This window comes from Hyperolius riggenbachi, chromosome 3, assembly GCF_040937935.1.
Source record: "Hyperolius riggenbachi isolate aHypRig1 chromosome 3, aHypRig1.pri, whole genome shotgun sequence".
NCBI lineage: Eukaryota > Metazoa > Chordata > Amphibia > Anura > Hyperoliidae > Hyperolius > Hyperolius riggenbachi.
This window is the reverse complement of record NC_090648.1, coordinates 73640676-73659970: the sequence shown is the minus strand read 5'-3', so window position 1 is coordinate 73659970 and position 19295 is coordinate 73640676. Positions and strand designations below refer to the sequence as shown.

At 44.8% G+C, this 19295-nt stretch overlaps 1 protein-coding gene and 1 long non-coding RNA gene across 3 annotated transcripts in view; one reads left to right on the top strand and one right to left on the bottom strand.

Annotated features, from left to right (window-relative positions):
- Nucleotides 1-2749, bottom strand: part of LOC137562740 (uncharacterized) — a 113284-nt gene extending 110535 nt beyond the window's left edge. The window contains exon 1 of the long non-coding RNA XR_011030180.1: nt 2645-2749. This is a non-coding gene — a long non-coding RNA (uncharacterized lncRNA). The remainder of the gene's footprint in view (nt 1-2644) is intronic.
- A 1999-nt stretch (nt 2750-4748) lies between these two features.
- PDE4A (phosphodiesterase 4A) overlaps nt 4749-19295 on the top strand; it is a 479899-nt gene continuing 465352 nt past the window's right edge. The window contains exon 1 of one of the 2 annotated variants that reach the window (XM_068274376.1): nt 4749-5308. In XM_068274376.1, coding sequence (XP_068130477.1) covers nt 5019-5308 — 290 coding nt within the window. In that variant the 5' untranslated portion in view covers nt 4749-5018. The remainder of the gene's footprint in view (nt 5309-19295) is intronic. The other variant, XM_068274377.1, reaches the window with a different exon arrangement.

Sequence of the window (19295 nt, the reverse complement as noted above, 5' to 3'; positions counted from 1 at the left end):
TTTAAAACTTTAGTCATTCAACATTTAAAAATAAGAAATATAGTAATTTAAGTTATAAAAATAATATTTTAAAGTCTATTAATCAGTAGAAAAATACACATATTTACATAGATCTGTACATCAGTCATGAAAAAGGGACAAATGAGGGAGAAAGAGGGATTTTATTCCAGTTGGGAGCTATGTGATCATCAGTGGCGGCTCCAGGAATTTTTTTTAGGGGGTGCTATGCAGGTGCTGGACCAATTTCCGGGGGAGCTGACGACCTGCGGCGCGCGAAGCGCGCCGCGGCAAAAAATGGGTGTGGCTACAACCTGCGGCGCGCGAAAAAAATGGGCGTGGTCATGACCGGGTGAGGGCGGGGCTAACTGTAATTTAAAGTGAACCCAGGGTGAGAGTGATATGGTGGCTGCCATATTTATTTCCTTTTAAACAATACTAGTTGCCTGGCAGCCCTGCTGATCTATTTGGCTGTAGTAGTGAACTGAATTACACCAGAAACAAGCCATGCAGCTAATCTTGTCAGTTCTGACAATATTGTCAGAAACCCCTGACCTGCTGCATGCTTGTTCAGGGTCTATGGTTGAAAGAATAAGAGGCAGAGGACCAGCACGGCAGCCAGGCAACTGGTATTGCTTAAAGGGAGATAAATATGGCAGCCTCAATATTATTCTCACCTCGGGTTCCCTTTAAAAGTGCAACGCAAAGACAGAGGGCCCAAGTTTTGGTGACCCTTTTCCCAGAAAATTCACATAATTGTGCAGGTTTTCTCAAGAAAATACACGTAATGTGAGCAGATTTTAACAAAAAACACGTCCAATGACCCCAATATGCACAATCGTTATCAGATATGGCTCCAATATGCACAATCAGTAGCAGATATGACCCCAATATGCACAATCGGTAGCAGATATGGCCCCAATATGCACAATCGGTAGCAGATATGGCCCCAATATGCACAATCGGTGGCAGATATGGTCCCAATATGCACAATCGGTGGCAGATATGGTCCCAATATGCACAATCGGTGGCAGATATGGTCCCAATATGCACAATCGGTGGCAGATATGGTCCCAATATGCACAATCGGTGGCAGATATGGTCCCAATATGCACAATCGGTGGCAGATATGGTCCCAATATGCACAATCGGTAGCAGATATGACCCCAATATGCACAATCGGTAGCAGATATGACCCCAATATGCACAATCGGTAGCAGATATGACCCCAATATGCACAATCGGTAGCAGATATGACCCCAATATGCACAATCGGTAGCAGATATGACCCCAATATGCACAATCGGTAGCAGAAATGACCCCAATATGCACAATCCGTAGCAGATATGACCCCAATATGCACAATCCGTAGCAGATATGACCCCAATATGCACAATCCGTAGCAGATATGACCCCAATATGCACAATCCGTAGCAGATATGACCCCAATATGCACAATCCGTAGCAGATATGACCCCAATATGCACAATCCGTAGCAGATATGGCCCCAATATGCACAATCGGTAGCAGATATGGCCCCAATATGCACAATCGGTGGCAGATATGGTCCCAATATGCACAATCGGTGGCAGATATGGTCCCAATATGCACAATCGGTGGCAGATATGGTCCCAATATGCACAATCGGTGGCAGATATGGTCCCAATATGCACAATCGGTGGCAGATATGGTCCCAATATGCACTATCGGTGGCAGATATGGTCCCAATATGCACAATCGGTGGCAGATATGGTCCCAATATGCACTATCGGTGGCAGATATGGTCCCAATATGCACAATCGGTGGCAGATATGGTCCCAATATGCACTATCGGTGGCAGATATGGTCCCAATATGCACAATCGGTGGCAGATATGGTCCCAATATGCACAATCGGTGGCAGATATGGTCCCAATATGCACTATCGGTGGCAGATATGGTCCCAATATGCACAATCGGTGGCAGATATGGTCCCAATATGCACAATCGTTATCAGATATGGCCCCCATATGCACAATCGGTAGCAGATATGACCCCAATATGCACAATCGGTAGCAGATATGACCCCAATATGCACAATCGGTAGCAGATATGACCCCAATATGCACAATCGGTAGCAGATATGACCCCAATATGCACAATCGGTAGCAGATATGACCCCAATATGCACAATCGGTAGCAGAAATGACCCCAATATGCACAATCCGTAGCAGATATGACCCCAATATGCACAATCCGTAGCAGATATGACCCCAATATGCACAATCCGTAGCAGATATGACCCCAATATGCACAATCCGTAGCAGATATGACCCCAATATGCACAATCCGTAGCAGATATGACCCCAATATGCACAATCCGTAGCAGATATGACCCCAATATGCACAATCCGTAGCAGATATGACCCCAATATGCACAATCCGTAGCAGATATGACCCCAATATGCACAATCCGTAGCAGAAATGACCCCAATATGCACAATCCGTAGCAGAAATGACCCCAATATGCACAATCCGTAGCAGAAATGACCCCAATATGCACAATCCGTAGCAGATATGACCCCAATATGCACAATCCGTAGCAGATATGACCCCAATATGCACAATCAGCATCACCTGAAAAAGAAAAGAAAAACCCATTTACTCACCTACAGCCAGAAGACCTACTTTCCCGACCTCCTGTCCCGAGTCCCGACCTCCTTGTGGCGCGCAGCGCCCGCGCGCCCACGATCCTCTTCCTTCCCGACGTCACGACGAGACTTCCTGCCTGCATGCAGAGAGCAGGGCTACGGGAAAATGGCCGCCCGAAGCCATGCACTGCAGACTCGAAGTCTGCAGAGCAGGGCTCCGGGCGGCCATCTTACCGTAGCCCTGCCTGCTGCTCCGTGCTGCAGCTGTGTGAACTGACTTGGCGTCTTTTAGACGCCTGAAGTCAGTTCACTCCAGGGGGTGCTTTGGGGGTGCTTGGACAATTCTAGGGGGTGCTCGAGCACCCCCTTGCACCCCCCTGGCGCCGCCCCTGGTGATCATGTGTGCAGCCACAAGTACTTGCATGAGTTACCCACATGGACAGAACATTGCTACACTTGTGTGACTGAACATATAGTTGGAGTGAGGGGAATTCTCCTCCTTTAGTTAGCCAATACTACGATAATAAAGAAAAAGTTTAGGCTGGATATGGGCTTCACGTCAGCTCTGTGAAATCAAAACAAAAAGAGAGCGTTTCTGGTGCTGTGTGACTGGACCGTCCCCCTCCTGTCATCTCCCTCCTTCCTACTGCTTTTGGTACCAGCAGCGACTGGAGGCAAGGGAGGAGCCAGCACGCAGCGTTCCTCCTTGTTCGTGACGTCATGCCGAAAGCTGAAGGGAGGCAGGAGACACCTGGCAGAGGTCTGTCAGTCTTCCAGCAGTCTGGGCTGAGAGAGGAGGGAGAGCTGCCGCTCCTGCGCGCGGGACTATAGCTACACTGAGCAGAGGATGGACGATGCAGCCACTTTACCCATCGCAGCCTTCAGCCAGCGTGTCTGTGCACTTATGAGGAACAACAGCAAGCTAGCTCCAGGCTTCTCCTCCACAGAGACAGCAGCACTAACTGTCTGACACAGCAGGACACAAAAAGTCTTTCCCACCATTGCAATGAATTTGTTTTTAGGAATGCAGAGCATATGTGAAGAGGAGTGACAAGGAGAGCACAAAAATAATCACAATTATTATTCTGCAAAACATTGGCAGCCCGGCAACCGTCAAGCGCTCTCACTTGCCATTTGGTACCATTTTTTTGGATGCTGCAAGGATGGGGGTTCAGTAAGTGACAGATGTCCCTCTGATTCGCCAGAACCACAGACAGGATCTCATCATCATGATTTTAATTTTTTTTTATAAATGCAGAGCCTAAACATCCATTTGATTCAGCAGAAGAGAATGCTATAAAATGCATGTAATTGAGCTATCAGCAGAAGTGTTAAACATGATGTGACTGCTGTGGGCTGTTGCAAGGATAGGGCAGTTAGGAGTCCAGCAAGGCAATCCTCCTTCAAATATATATGGGGTATATTTTTTTGCACTAAATGAATAGTTTTCAGCTTCCACATGGATACAGGATCATTTCTCATCTGCAGATCAGACTGAATTCGCTTTAAATGTCTGCTTTTCCCCACCACCTATGTGCAATAATCTAGCGCAGCATCCAAGCTTATTTCAAGACTCCCCCCCCCCTGTTTCTCTCTATAGCCTGTATGGTTATTCCTCCTCTGACAAAACGTTCTCATCTCCTTCCATGTCTTTTCTGTATTCGCTGGCAATAATATAAGCAATAATTTCTGAGGAGAGAGAGACCCTAGCCCTCTGGAGGGTGTATGTACTGCCTATTGACAGTTTATACAAAAATACATAGATATACATTTAGTCTAAGACAGCAAATGGAGACTTACATACTAAAAATAAATCTATTTTTTTGAACATATAGAAGCCATTCAAACTGTAAACACAATTTATATCTGATTTTGTTTTTGTTTTGTTTTTTCTTCCTTCAATCGCTTTGAAGAATATTTTACATTTTTTTTAGACTTGTTTTAAAATAGACAGCCTTCCTGTAGTGCTGGAAATATGTGCATTAGTTATTTTTAGCCTTTATTTTTTTTTTCCTCCCCTTATAGATTATTGCTAAATGCTTATCCATAATATCTGCCTTTATTTTTATAGCCTTTTTTTGTGTGGCGAAGAATTAAGATTTTTTTCATTCAGTAATATAATTTGGATTAGAATTTCTTTATTTTTGTAACTTGTTTTTTATATGTTGATGAAACCAATTAACTGTTCATTTGCCTTTTGTATTTATGGATTTTGCTCGTACGGTGTGATCGAGGTTTCATAAAGGCTTTATTTTTCGGATGCCCCAAACGCGCATCGTTAGATGATAGGAATAGAAATATATTAATACGAACGCTTAGTTTTATTTTTTTGTTGAAGAGAAATTTTATTTTCTGCCTTTTTTGGGGGGATTTATTTTGTTTATTGATCAAGATGATGGAAGTACCGCCTTGTGCGAAGAAAAGTCTCTCGCTGTCGCTCCCTGTGCCGCGGGAGGGACAGGCCACCCTTAAGCCTCCTCAGCATCTATGGCGGCAACCAAGGACACCCATTCGTATAAAACACAGAGGGTACTCGGACACAGACCGTCACACTCACCGGCAGATGGAAAGAGCCGACGCCATGGACACTAGCGACCGACCGGGGCTGAGGAAAACCAGAATGTCATGGCCTTCGTCTTTCCATGGGACCACCAGCAACAGCCATGCAAGCCATAAAACACGGTACGTGATTACTGGTTTGTTGGTAATACTTGAATCAGTGCTAATCTAGATTAGGGGACCCAGCAAGAAACCTCATAGGGAAATTCTGCTAGAGGACATTTGAAATCGGCGCCGGTAGACTTGGGCGCAGGGTACAGCGGTATATGGCTAATCCTGCTTCTGCACAAGTCCGGGCCGATTTAATTACTATTCCCCCTCCAGGCCGCCATGGATAGTGGGGGAACGAAATAATTCGGCTTCCAGCGATTGCTGGAGGCCGAATTATTATGTTTTTAAACAACCTCGGCTCCGTCTTCTGACAGAGCCGACGTTACTCACTGAGCGCTGGAATAGGAGTGATTCCTATTGTAGTCTATGGAGGCGCCGGTTGCGCCCAAATCTAGCAGCGCTGAAAAGCACTGCTCCGATTCTGCTAACCCTATTGGGTGGACAGCACTCAAACTTTTAGTATAGACATAGACCTATCACAATGTTTCTTGCTGTAGTGGATGCTGTGATTGGAGAACTGTTCCATATGAGGTTTTCTGCTGGGTCCCTTAAACTGTAGTTGCATCCTTAAATTCTAATACTTATAAAAAAATTATGTAATTATATGAAAATATAGAATGTATAATGGTTGTGCGTATAACCCAATCCTCAAGTCAGAAGCTCCTCAATGACATTCTGTACGGTCGCCTTCAAGAAACCTGTTAACTACCAGCTGACTGGTTGTTGGAGGCCTAGACAGATATTCCTGTTTCGTACATGCTGTCGCATATGATACCGAGACAAAACGTTGCTGTGATTTTGTGTGTTGTCCACTCATGAGTGTTTTCTTCTTTCCGCAACATATTCTAGACTCCTGTTCTTGCGGCAATAACCAGCATCTCACAGTTTACTCTTCAGTGGTAATTCTGTTCATTGATGTTACGTAATACATTTTTACGACTACACTATAGGGGTACTTTGCGGGATGGCATCAGCAATTTGCTAAATCGCAGAAGTGCTGCAAGTAGCATTTTGTGAACATCCTGCGATCGCAATGCTGCTAGTGGGGACCCCCCCCCCCTCAGGAATAGCACTTTTCAGAACGTCGGCAATCAATGCCAAAGCGCCTCTAGTGGGTCCCAGTCCTGATTTGGTCTTCCGCTTTTTGTCACCTCTGTAAGGACACATTGGCTTTACTTAAACCTTTTACATTGTTGCAAGCATTTTGTGTGAAGGTGTTGTAGTTGGGTGACCTGAAGGGACACCCCATCCAAAATAAATGTGATTTTCATCCTTGTATTTACATCACCTGTTATCTTGAAAATACCTCCATTGGTGGGATCTTTGAAGATCTTTGAAGATCGTTCAGCCAAGGAAAATCTAGGGTAGAAATGGGTATTAAATCAGTGTTTCCTCCGGATCAGCTGGGGGGGGTTCTCTGTACATGGATCTCCTCCGCACTTCACAGATGAAACTAAACCCAGTGATGCCATCCAAGCTGATGCCATCCAAGCATTCCTCTAGTATGGCCAGGAGACCAAAATCTCTGAAGGCCACCTATAGACACAGGATGGATGATATGCTGCTAATTTAGAGTAATACATGTTAAGTTAGGAAGCCTGCTGCTATGGTTCTTGTTCTTCTACCATTTTGATAAGCCATGAATAAAATGGTTAACGAGAAGAGTTCCCTATGAGTGTTCCTGCTGGTTTCCCTCAAGTAGATTAGCACCAATCTTTCTACTTGAGTTTCCAGGGGGTTTTAGCCTGTAATAGGTTAGTTAAATCATCAACCATGAACTGTAACTTCAATCTGTCATTAACTGAGTCACCACTATGATCATACTGTATCTAGTGATGGTCAAAGATGATGTATATCGCCCATCGGGGATTGGGACCTGATCACAGTGACATCACTGTGTAGCTGACAATGCGTACTGTTGCTATGCGGTGGAGGGATGACGGAGTGGTGCATGCGTGATGTCATGCTGCGGGGGGAGCGGCGTCTTCAAAGTAATCGCTCGCGGGTCTGGGGCTGCTCTACACAGACTTTATTATCGGCTGAGGCAGTCGTTATCGGCTGCCTCAACCAACTTAGACACTGAAGCGAATACATTTTGTCCTTTTGACCTTATTATTCGCTTCAGTGCTCTCAATACAAGTAAACCGCCGCGTCCCCGCCACTAAACCAGGGCTGCAGAGCCCCCAAATCCCCGGGGGGCAATCCAGCCGGCATTTCTTGGAAGGGGCAGAGCTTTTAGCTCTGCCTCTCCTGCTGTAAATCACGGCGGATCGCTGCCTCTCCCCGCCCCTTTCAGTCTTTCTTCAGAGAGAGGGGCAGGGAGAGGCGGAGATCCATGCGGCGATTTACGTCAGGAGAGGCATAGCTACAGCAGATAGCTCTGCCTCTCAGGGCAGCATAATCCAGGACCAAGTTGGTCGTGGGTGTTTGCAGAGGGATTTGGGGGCTCTGCAGCCCTCGTTTAGCGGCGGGGACGCGGCGGTTTACTTGTGCTGAGAGCACTGAAGCGAATTATAAGGTAAAAAGGGCAAAATTAATTTGCTTCAGTGTCTCTAAGTCAAGTGTGTGTACAAGCCTTTACACTATTATGCTAATAAGCACTGCCCAGGAGGCAGATATTCAGATTAGCAAATCAAAGCTTATAGCAGCTGATCCATGTAACTAGCAGCTGTGTTAAAGGGATACTGTAAGGGGGTCGGGGGAAAATGAGCTGAACTTACCCGGGGCTTCTAATGGTCCCCCGCAGACATCCTGTGCCCCCGCAGCCACTCACCGATGCTCCGGCCCCGCCTCCAGTTCACTTCTGGAATTTCTGACTTTAAAGTCAGAAAACCACTGCGCCTGCGTTGCCGTGTCCTCACTCCCGCTGATGTCACCAGGAGTGTACTGCGCAGACACAGACCATACTGGGCCTGCGCTGTGCGCTCTTGATGACATCAGCGGGATCGAGGACACGGCAACGCAGGCGCAGTGGTTTTCTGACTTTAAAGTCTGAAATTCCAGAAGTGAACTGGAGGCGGGGCCAGAGCATCGGTGAGTGGCTGCGCGGGCACAGGATGTCTGCGGGGGACCATTAGAAGCCCCGGGTAAGTTCAACTCATTTTCCCCCGACCCCCCTACAGTATCCCTTTAACCAGTTCGGCCTTTCTGGACGAGCTTTCTCGTCCAGAAAGGCACTGCTGTGTTCCCTGCGTGGTGCGCGCGATCGGGCCCGCGCGCGCACCCGCCGCCCGCCGCTAGCCCCCCGATCAGTGAATGGGAATATAATTCCCATTCACCGATCTGACTTCCCCGCAGAAATACCGACGCTTTCTCTCCAGAGAGCGTGGTATTTCTGCCCCCCAGGAAACAACTCCTCTGAATTTTAGTTCCTGGATGCGACATAGTTCGCATCCAGGACTTTGCTCACTGTGGCCATCTTGTGGCCAAATAGTAAACTGCACCCACATACATTTTTAATAAAACAATTACATTATTTTACATTAGAAAATAGCAGTTTCCCTCCCACCCCAAAAATTACCCACATACATTTTTTTATTTAAAAAAAACAAAAAAAAAATACAATAAAAAAAAACAAAAACAACATAAATAGTTACCCAAGGGTCTGAACTTTTTAAATATGCATGTCAAGAGAGTATGTTATTATATTATTTAAAATTATAAGCCTATAAATAGCGATGGACGCAAATTGAAAAAATGCACCTTTATTTCTAAATGAAATATCGGCACTATAAATTGTGATAGGGACATCGTTTAAACGGTGAAATAACCGCGACAGATAGGCAAACAAAATAAATGAGTTTTAATTACGGTAGCGTATATTAATTTCAAACTATAATGGCCAAAAACTGAGAAATAATGATTTTTTTTCATTTCTTTCTTAATCTTCCTGTTAAAATGGATTTAGAAAAAAATAATTCTTAGCAAAATGTACTACCCAAAGAAAGCCTAATTAGTGGCGGAAAAAACAAGATATAGATCAATTCATTGTGATAAGTAGCAATAAAGTTATAGGCGAATGAATGGGAGGTGAACGTTGCTCGGATGCATGAGATTTTCGGCACTGCGGCGCTGAACCGGTTAACTGCTTCCTGATTTGCTAATCCTAACTTCTGCCTGTGGAGTGGGACTAACGAGCATACAAGTCCAAGTCACTGCTCATGATCAATCTTGACATAAGCGGTTTCCAAGAGAAAGGAACTTGTAGCCATCAGTGTTAGGGCTGGTATAGGCTTGGTACTTGCTTGAAATCATCATGTCAGTTAAATTTGTAGAGTGGAGTACAGGTTTCCACAGATTGGTTGTTAGTGATTAGTTGTGCTGGGAAACCATACCTGACTGGTTTATTAATCTTGTGCTGCTGCTATCTCATGCTCAACCCCTGCCACTTTCCTCTACACTCTACAGGGTAGATCACGCTATTTAAAACACAGTCAAGCAGCATATTTGTGGAGGGAAAAGTTGTCTGTAGTCGTTAGGACAGGAAGTCGTACAATTCCCGGGAACAGACCGCAGACATGTTGAAGGATCATTTGTTAAGAATCGAGTCTGTTCAGGTAGCTTGGCCGAGTGGTCTGAGACAGTAGATTAAGGCTCCAGTCTCTCCAGGGGTGTGGTTTTGAGTTTCCCCACTGCCAGAATCGTTTAGTGGCTGGATAGTGAACTGGTTAAAGGCTCTGCCTCTGACACAGGAGACCAGGGTTTGAATCTTGGCTCTTACTGCTCAAATCTTGGCTCTTCCTGTTCAGTAAGCCAGCGCCTTGTCAGTGAGGAGACCTGGAGCAAGACTCCGTAACACCGCTACTGCCTGTAGAATGCCTCCTAGTGGCTGTAGTTCTGGCACTTTGAGTCCACCAGGAGAAAAGCAATATTTAAAGCGAACCTGAGGCAATTTATTTTCAGATGGGTCACAGAGGCATGTTCTCTACCTCATGACATGCCTCTGTGTCCTCACACCGCTGCTCTCAGCCCCCCCACCGTGCTATAGCGCCTGAGATTAGCGACAATATTTGTTGCTCTCTCAGAGGGTAAATACAGGGGAGGTATTCCATGTTCAAAACGCTCGCCAGGGGTGTTCCTGCAGGCCACGCCACCTGCCGCTGCCTCCCTGCATGCTAAAGGAGAGAATCAATCTTTTTTTATGAGCCCACCTCGGGTTCTCTTTAAAAGACGGTCGAACGGCATTTTTGACTGAACATAAATGTTCTGTGTCTTATCTGTACAGACTTGTTGTGATGTGTTTGACGCACAGTTTCATTTTGCACACTGGATGTCGGACACTTCCTAGTTTGCTGTCTATCACATGTTCGTTACTGAGAATGACTGGGACAGTCACAGCGTATCATACATTGGAACTGCTGTGAGCATCCATGAAATGGCTGTGATCTAGTGTGAGCTGTTGGAATGCAGAGAACAGTCCACTTGCTCTATAATCGCTGGGAACAGTGGCAAAAGCCATAGAATAGTTTAGTTTGTCTGTGGTTTCTACATTTGCCAGGGGCGTAACTAGTGGGGAGCATCACCAAATAAGTAACCTTCCCTCCCTCCGATACAGGGAACTATACTTCGGGTGTTTTTGTGGCTTCACTTAATATGGGGTTGAAGATCATGATGGACAGATAGTCTCTGAGGAAGCAAGCGGTGCTTACAAAACGGGTGTAAGGCCATTGTATATCTGTCTGTATCCATATGCTGTGGGGATGAAATACATTGGTGAAAGTTTTGCAACTCATCTGGTGCCCGGACCTCCTTTTCTACTTTTGCTCCACAATTGTCTGTTATATCGGGAGGCACAGTGAGCTCACCACCTACCCTCAGAGGTGTGCTGGAAAGCATCTAGTGACGGTCACTCATTACTGTACATTGCATTATAAATGTGGGGCAGTCAGTAGCCTCATGGAGAAAGTTATGTCTTGTGTTTTTGTTTGGATGTTTGCTAGCTTAACCTCCCTGGCGGTAAGCCCGAGCTGAGCTCGGGCTATGCCGCGCAGGGGGAGATCTCAGCCCCCGGTGGGGCGATTTTCGTTCTATAAATTGCTGTGCGCGCAGCCAGCACTTTGCTAGCCGCGCGCACAGCTTGATCGCCGCCGCTCTGCGGCGATCGGCCGCACGCAGCGGCTGAAGAGGGCCCCCCCCCCCGCCAGAGCCCTGCGCTGCCCGGATCAATGAGTTCCGGGCAGCGCTATGGGCTGGATCGGGTGTGCCTGACGTCAGGACGTCGGCTGACGTCCATGACGTCATCCCGATCGTCGCCATGGCGACAGGAGAAGCCAAACAGGGGAACGCGTTATATACGCGTTCCCCTGTTTGCTATAGATGCCGGCGACGATCTGACTAGAGGGCCACATGCGCCCTCTAGTGGTGTTTCATGTAGCTACCACTCTGGTAGCTTTACATGAAACATTAAAAAAAAAATAAAAAAAAATTGGAATTCTGCAATTTTTGCAGAAAAAATTAACCGCCAAGGAGGTTAAAGGATACCCGAGGTGACATGATGAGATAGACATGGGTATGTACAGTGCCTAGCACACAAATAACTATGCTGTGTTCCTTTTTTTTTTTTCTCTGCCTGAAAGAGTTAAATATCAGGTATGTAAGTGGCTGACTCAGTCCTGACTGATAGGAAGTGAGTCTTGACTGACAGGAAGTGACTACAGTGTGACCCTCACTGTTAAATTCCAACCATAAATACACTTTCCTAGCAGAAAATTGCTTCTGAAAGCAGTAAAGAGATAAAAAGGTCCAACAGTTCATATATTTTAGCTCTGACATACTTCAATGAATGGGACTTCGAGCAAAAACAATAAAACAGTTAAAACTTAAAAAGATTTAAACGTAAAATAAAACTGTGGAATATCTTAAGTCATTTTTAGGAGAAGGAAGATGGATTCAATTATTTCATACGTTTATTTTCTCCTCGTGTGTCCTTTAACCTTTGCTTGCATGTGGCAAGGGCCCACATCAAATACTACGGCTAATGAGTGTCATGTCTTGATCTGTTAGATTAGCTGATCGTTTTGCAAATCTCTGTTTGCTGTGATCACATCCATTATCACATGATCACGAGTAGCAAATCAGATACTTACATAACTATCAACGCTCCTCCATGAGTTCTCCTACACATGATGACCATCACTAACGAGGTCTGTTCAGGGAGGGAAGTCTCTATAGAGGTTCCTGGGGTTGATTCAGTTCACAAGCCCTTTCTCCTCAATTATCTCACGTCATCTGTGTGTTTTTGTTTTTTTTTAAATCTTATTTACAGTATATAACAGCCTTTCATTTAACCCATTCAGGTTCCGTCGTTTTCACGTGAGAAATGTTCACCTCCCATTCATTAGCCTATAACTTTATCACTACTTATCACAATGCACTGATCTATATCTTGTTTTTTCCACCACCAATTAGGCTTTCTTTGGGGGGTACATTTTGCTAAGAGCCACTTTACTGTAAATGCATTTTAACAGGAAGAATAAGAAAAAAATGGAAAAATTCATTATTTCTCAGTTTTCAGCCATTATAGTTTTAAAATAATACATGCCTCCATAATTAAAACTCACGTATTGTATTTGCCCATATGTCCCGGTTATTACACCGTTAAAATTGTGTCCCTATCACAATGTATGGCGACAATATTTTATTTGGAAATAAAGGTGCATTTTTTCCATTTTGCATCTATCACTATTTACAAGTTTAAAATAAAAAAAAATATAGAAATATTTCATCTTTACATTGATATTTAAAAAGTTTAGACCCTTAGGTAAATATTTACATGTTTTTTTTTTTTATTGTAATGTATTTTTTTTTTTTTTTTTTTTTTTTATAGTAAACATTTTATTTGGGTACTTTTGGGAGGGTGGGAGGTAAACAATAGATTTATAATGTAAATGTGTGTTAATTCTTTTTTTTTTTTTTTTTTTTTTTTTTTTTTTCAGGTGTAGTATTACTTTTTGGCCACAAGATGGCGGCCATGAGTTTGTTTACATGACGTCACTCTAAGCATAGCACGCGCTTAGAGTGACGCATCGGGAAGGAGACAGCCAGAAAAAGCACAGCTTCCGAGAGAAGCTGTCGCTTTTTCAGCGGGGGAGAGGAATCAGTGATCGGGCTCCATAGGCCGATACATTGATTCCTTGGCTACCGAATCCGCGGCCGGGAGTGTGCGTGCACGCGCACGATCCGCCGCGGGAGCGCGCGGTAGCGCGCATGGTTCCTGGACGTAGAAACTACGTCCAGGAACCAAAATAGGTTAAGCATCGAACAGTAAAACGTTCTAAAAGTAATGCAAGAGATTATAGAATCTTTCCGTCTCAGGCAATGATTCTAAGTGAGACTGCTTCTGAATGTTCTTCTAATTGTTACCTACCTGGAATTGTTATGCTCTCCCGCTGTGCTCAAGGCTTTTCCCGTCCTTTAGCCCCTCACATTTTTGACTGTGTGGAGGTAGATGCCATTCTCTTAAGGGGTCCATTCACTGGTCGATTTCAGCCATTGATCGATCAGAAATTGATTCTATCAAATTCCCTGATCGGTTTGCGGCCGATTTAGATCGATTTGATCTATCTGACAGGATGGAAAATCTAGGCCGATCTGCTGCTTGCTGAAGATCGATGGCCCATAGAGTTGCATTGGATCTGATGGTCCAATAATGCATTTAGATCGATTTCCAATAGATTTCATTCTGAAATCTATTGGAAATCTGTCCCTAGTGTGTGGCACACATCAGATACCTGTCAGATTTGACTTGACAGGCATCTGACAGAAATCTATCTGATGGTCGAATCTGCTGCAAATCTATAAGTGTATGGCCACCTTAAGTTATCACCTGTGTGAGGTGGGTTCTCTTAGGCCTCTTTCCCACTAAGACGTTGCGTTAGATGCAACATTAAGGTCGCATAATGTGCCCCTAACGCAACGCATGGTGGTGTTGAAGTTGGACGTCAGATTGAGCTGCGTTATGCGGCTCTTGATGCGTCCGTGATGCGTACTTTTTGACGCATGCGGACCATGTGGTCCCGCCAGCCAATCGCCGCACAAAGCGGCCGCTCCAGGAAGTAAACACTGCACGTCACACAGTGCAGTGAATATTAATTAGCCATGTGGCTGTCTGCAATAGCGGACTCTCCTCTCCTCCTCCAACATTACTGAGCATGTGCAAATAGTCTAACGCGGCTTAGCCGTGTATAACGTACTGCATGCAGTACTTTCTCTCAACGTGTAGCGTTACAATGTAACGCAATGTGGGTACTGTGAACAGCCCATTGATTTTTCATTACTGTGCGTTGGGCAGCGTTACAGGCTTCTCTAACGAGCGCCTGTAACGTCCCACTGTGAAAGCAGCCTTACTGCTCTGTACTTACTTTTCTAATCTAATAAAATGTATAGTATTGGTTTGGCCAGTGCCTTCCCTTTTTTTTTTTTTTTTTTTTTTTTTTTTTTTTTTTTTTCTTTCTTTCTGTCATGATGCATGTTTAAGAGTGCCGGTACCTCCAGTGTAGAGGCTGCAATGACAAGTTCCCTACTTGTGGTGGTGGTAAGGCTGCTGTACATGGATGTTACAGAGGGAACAGGGGGCTTCACATGGAATGGGAGGTGGGCTGCTGCACATGGGGGGACATAGAACACTAGGCTTAGGGATGGTATTACCCCAGCCTTGAATTCATCAGATACATTTTGTGAATCGGCCTCTGCATTGGCAGATAGATTTGAAACTTACAGCTGCCCCTCGTGTAATAGGTGAATATATTCTATTAAGGCTTGGCATGGAATTATATTAGGCATGATTATGAGGCAGTAAGCATATGGTAGTACTAAAAGACAAAAGTCAAATAGCAGTTATTCATTATGTATGAAGGTTGGAAGTCCTGTGCTGTAATGTGTGAGCTCTGTGAAATGCTAATTACATTTGAGGAAATAGTATTTGATATCGGGAATAGTGTTGTTGAGTAGTATGGGTGCCACCTGTACCTTAGTAATGCAGGCTTTGCAGGTGACTGGTCTGATATGATTTAGGGCCGGGGGCTTCCTCTTCCTCCTCCAAGTACTTTTCCCAGCCACTACGTGACACAGATTCCCTATTCCTGTGTAATGAAATCATGAAAATCTGAGGCCATTAAAGGGTACTGGAAGTGAGAGGTGTAGGGAGGCTGCCATATTTATTACTTCCTATGCAATAATCTCTAACTGTCCCTGGGTCATCCTCCTCCTGTCTGTGTGTCCTTGGTTTTACGCTACTGCGCATGTATAGCAGACAGGAGGAGGACGGGGACAGAGGTAGCAGGCTGCCATCGTACGCGGGGCGGGGCTAGCCCTAGTGCCCTTTATCTAACAGGCGGGCTAAATGGCTAGTTTTAAATTATACAAGTTGCCTGGCTGTTCTGATCCTTCTAGCTGTAGCTAAGTTTGTCAGGCTTAGTCCAAACCATCTGATCTGCATGCTTGTTCAGGGTCTATGGCTAAAAGTATTCAAGGCAGAGGATCAGCAGAACAGTCAGTAAATCTGCATTGTTTAAAAGGAAATGAATATGGTAGCCCCCATATATTCTCACTTCAATTTCTCTTTAATTTTATTTAGAACAGTTTGATATGATGAGCATGAAGGAGAACACTATGCACTCCAAAAATTAAACTATACATTTCTGCATCTCTCCCTGAAATCTGGTGGCCGTATGACTGTCCCTCGGTTCAGTCTGCCAGGTTCTCTCCCCCTGCAATCCTGAGAAGCCTGGCTGTCTGCTGCCTCACTCCCTGGGTGATGGAGGGGGGATGATCAACACCCTTCAAAAATCAGCTGTGCTATATCCTAGTATACCCTGTGGGCAAAAGGGTGAGCTTTGATCACAGCCATGACACTTTCCATGGAGTACAGCAGGAGGGGGGGTTGAGTGGCAGTTCTAGATTCCACTTCCCATAGAGTACAGCAGGAAGGAGGTTGGGTGACAGTTCTAGCCACTCCCTCTCTCTCAGTAGGGAGGTTAAGTTGAGGCACGTGTTGTGACACATCCTGTCCCAGAATGCTCTGGAGGGGACCATTCCAAAGAACCCTGTAGCAGAAAGTCAGATCACATTCCCACTGGATCTTCAGTTAACTTTATTTTCACTGAACTTAGACAGGTAGAAGTCTTTCTCTCTCTTTTTTAACATGCTAAGGGGAAGAAAGGGGGGGGAAGGAAGGGGTATTGCATTTATTTTTAAATATTTTCATCCCTCCCATGCTGAGATCAAGCTTTAGTTGGCATCACTACCTATTACAGCTGTGTCAATAAACCACAGCAAATACTTCCAGACACATCCTTTTATTGATATTAATAAAATGAGGTCCATAGTGCTGACAGTGTGCGCAGATCTTTACACAATACATTGAACTACCGTATTCACATTTATAATGCATTCATTTCTTGCATCTGAATTAACTCTGCTGTCTTTGAAGCTGTTAAACAAGTTACTTGATTCCACTTATCCCTTTATCGCATTCCCAGGGCATGAGTTTAAAGCAGCAGGGACAGCCATACTATCCCAGGGAAAAAACCCACATATGTACCTAAGTAGATAAATACTTGTTCTACTTACAAAACACATTTTATGTACTGTCCACGTTTTGATTTAATTGAATTTTATATAGTAAATGAAGAGAACTGTTCTAGGCATTTTCCATCTTTACTACCTCTGACTGAAGCCAATCCTGATATAATTTCCTCCCATACACTTTTTTTTTTCTTTTCTCCTACAAAGTGCTCCATCATATCTAGCTTGCTTTGTACACACATGTGAGCACAACAAAGATTGTGTTTCAGCAGCTTCTGCAGAGGGGGTGCTGTATATAATTTGGTAATCTACAAATAAAATGGCTACAATTCACTAAGACCTATTTAGCAAAAGTTGAAATGTAAGCAGCAGTGAAGAGGGTCTCAGCAGCAAGCTGTGTTCTCCCTCTTCTGGTCAGAGTTGGGATGAGCATGAGAAATATAACTATACACATTGTACGTGTGAACCCAGCCGTAGAAGACTGATGCTAAGGCCCTGTCCACACAGGCACAGAAAAAAAAACCTGATTGGTGGAAAGGCATCAGTTTTCCATCTGTGGCTCTTTATTCCGTTAGCGTGCGGTCAGGGCGACAAATGCGTTGATTCGGAAAAATCGTTGCAGACCCAAACTTGCGGTCTGTATAACGGAGCGGGCCGAACAGATCCGTTCAAACGGAGCAATGTGAACGCATCCTATTGATTAACATAGGATCCGTTCACCTCTGCCAGGTTCTGTTTTTTTAACGGTCCACTAAACGAACCGTGTTTTACTCCATTGTGAATGAGCCTTACTGATGAAAACTGACTGGGCTGGAACTAAACTGTCCACATTTTATGTATGAATGTAGCCTTAAAGGCATCCCCAGTGTCCCTTCAGACATGTATGCCACTAGAGGGACCTCACTCTATATCCGTCTATAGATTTGCACATCTAAGGGGATACAGGGGAGACCTCTATGGATGTTCTGTGCTTCTTTTGTATAATACCAAACTATATACTGCTCCCCCTCTGCCTCTCGTGTTCATTTTACTTTCTGCTCTCCCGCCCGTCAGTATATCTGCACCAGTGGAGTGAGGATTAGGATAGGGCGGCTCCTCCTATTGGCTGCCTCTTTTGTCTGTCCAGTTTACCAAATGGCTGATTGTCAGTTACGGACCACTCCAGGCTAGAGATTAACACTGAACACTTGTTTTACCGAATGCTCTGATCTTTGTGTTTTGACATTTGAGGTGTTTATTATCACACAAGTTGGTAATTTACCTCACAAGTAAGTCATTTTACTTTTCCATGCGGTAACAGCTTTAGTGAATTGATATTTAACTAACAGCTGTTTTCTGCATTACCAAAGGCGGTAGTCTTTAAAGGAATCATCAGGCAGTTGACATGAATGCCGATTTGCTTACCTGGGGCTCTATCTATCCCGTTGCAGCTGACATGTCCCACTGATGGCCTGTGGTCCCCGCACGGTGTCTCGCCAGGCATCCTCCACTGCGCCTGCGCGGTCGCCGCTGTCCACCAAGGCCATGTTGTCCGCGGCTTACTTTACAGGCGCAGAACTACTGCACCTGCACAGTACGCCGCGTACAACGTGGGCTTGATAAGGATGACTTTGAAGTCATCCTCTGCACTGTGCGGGGACCTATGGACGGCGTGAAGAGCGGAGTGGTCAGCGTGGGACAGTCGGCTGCGAGGGGCTGGAGAAAGCCCTAGGTAAGTAAATTGGCTTTCATGTCAATTGCCTGATGATTCCTTTAAAGGAACTTGAACCAAGGATTGAACTTCATTCCAATCAGTAGCTGATACCCCCTTTCCCATGAGAAATGTATTCCTTTTCTTGAATAGATCATTGGGGGGGGGGGGGGCTCTGTATAGCTGATATTGTGGTGAAACCCCTCCCACAGTGTGATATCATGATCCTGACAGATTTGCTGTCTGTGAATCTTGTTACATCATGGGAAATTATAACTTTATCCAACTGCCAAACAAGTAGCATCTCCCTCTGCATAGAACTCCCAGTAACGAACATTCCGTACAGATCACCTGGCAGGACTAAAAGATGTAACCCCAGTGATAAATTTCAGAATGGGCAAACACTAACTAAATAATCTATAAGTGAATATTATAGAAAATAAGTAATTGTATTCATTATTTTTACTACAGTTCATCTTGAGCTCCTTGTATGTTTGCTATTGTTTCCCCTGAAAGTTAGTGTGTGTGTCTGTCTGTCTGTCCTGTCTGTCTGTCTCCATAGACATAACTCAAACTCTTGGGCAAACCAAATGTTCATATAGGAATTTGCTAAGAACATCTTGCAGCGGTCTCATTTGGTTTCTGTAATCGTCTTTCATGCCTGAGACTCAGAGTGAAGAAACCCTGGATTAGTGTAGCCTGCGGCAATGTCACTAGTGTCGCCATGTGCCCTGCCACATTCACCTCTTATTCCTATGGAGAATATAGCGAAGGACGGCGTGACAC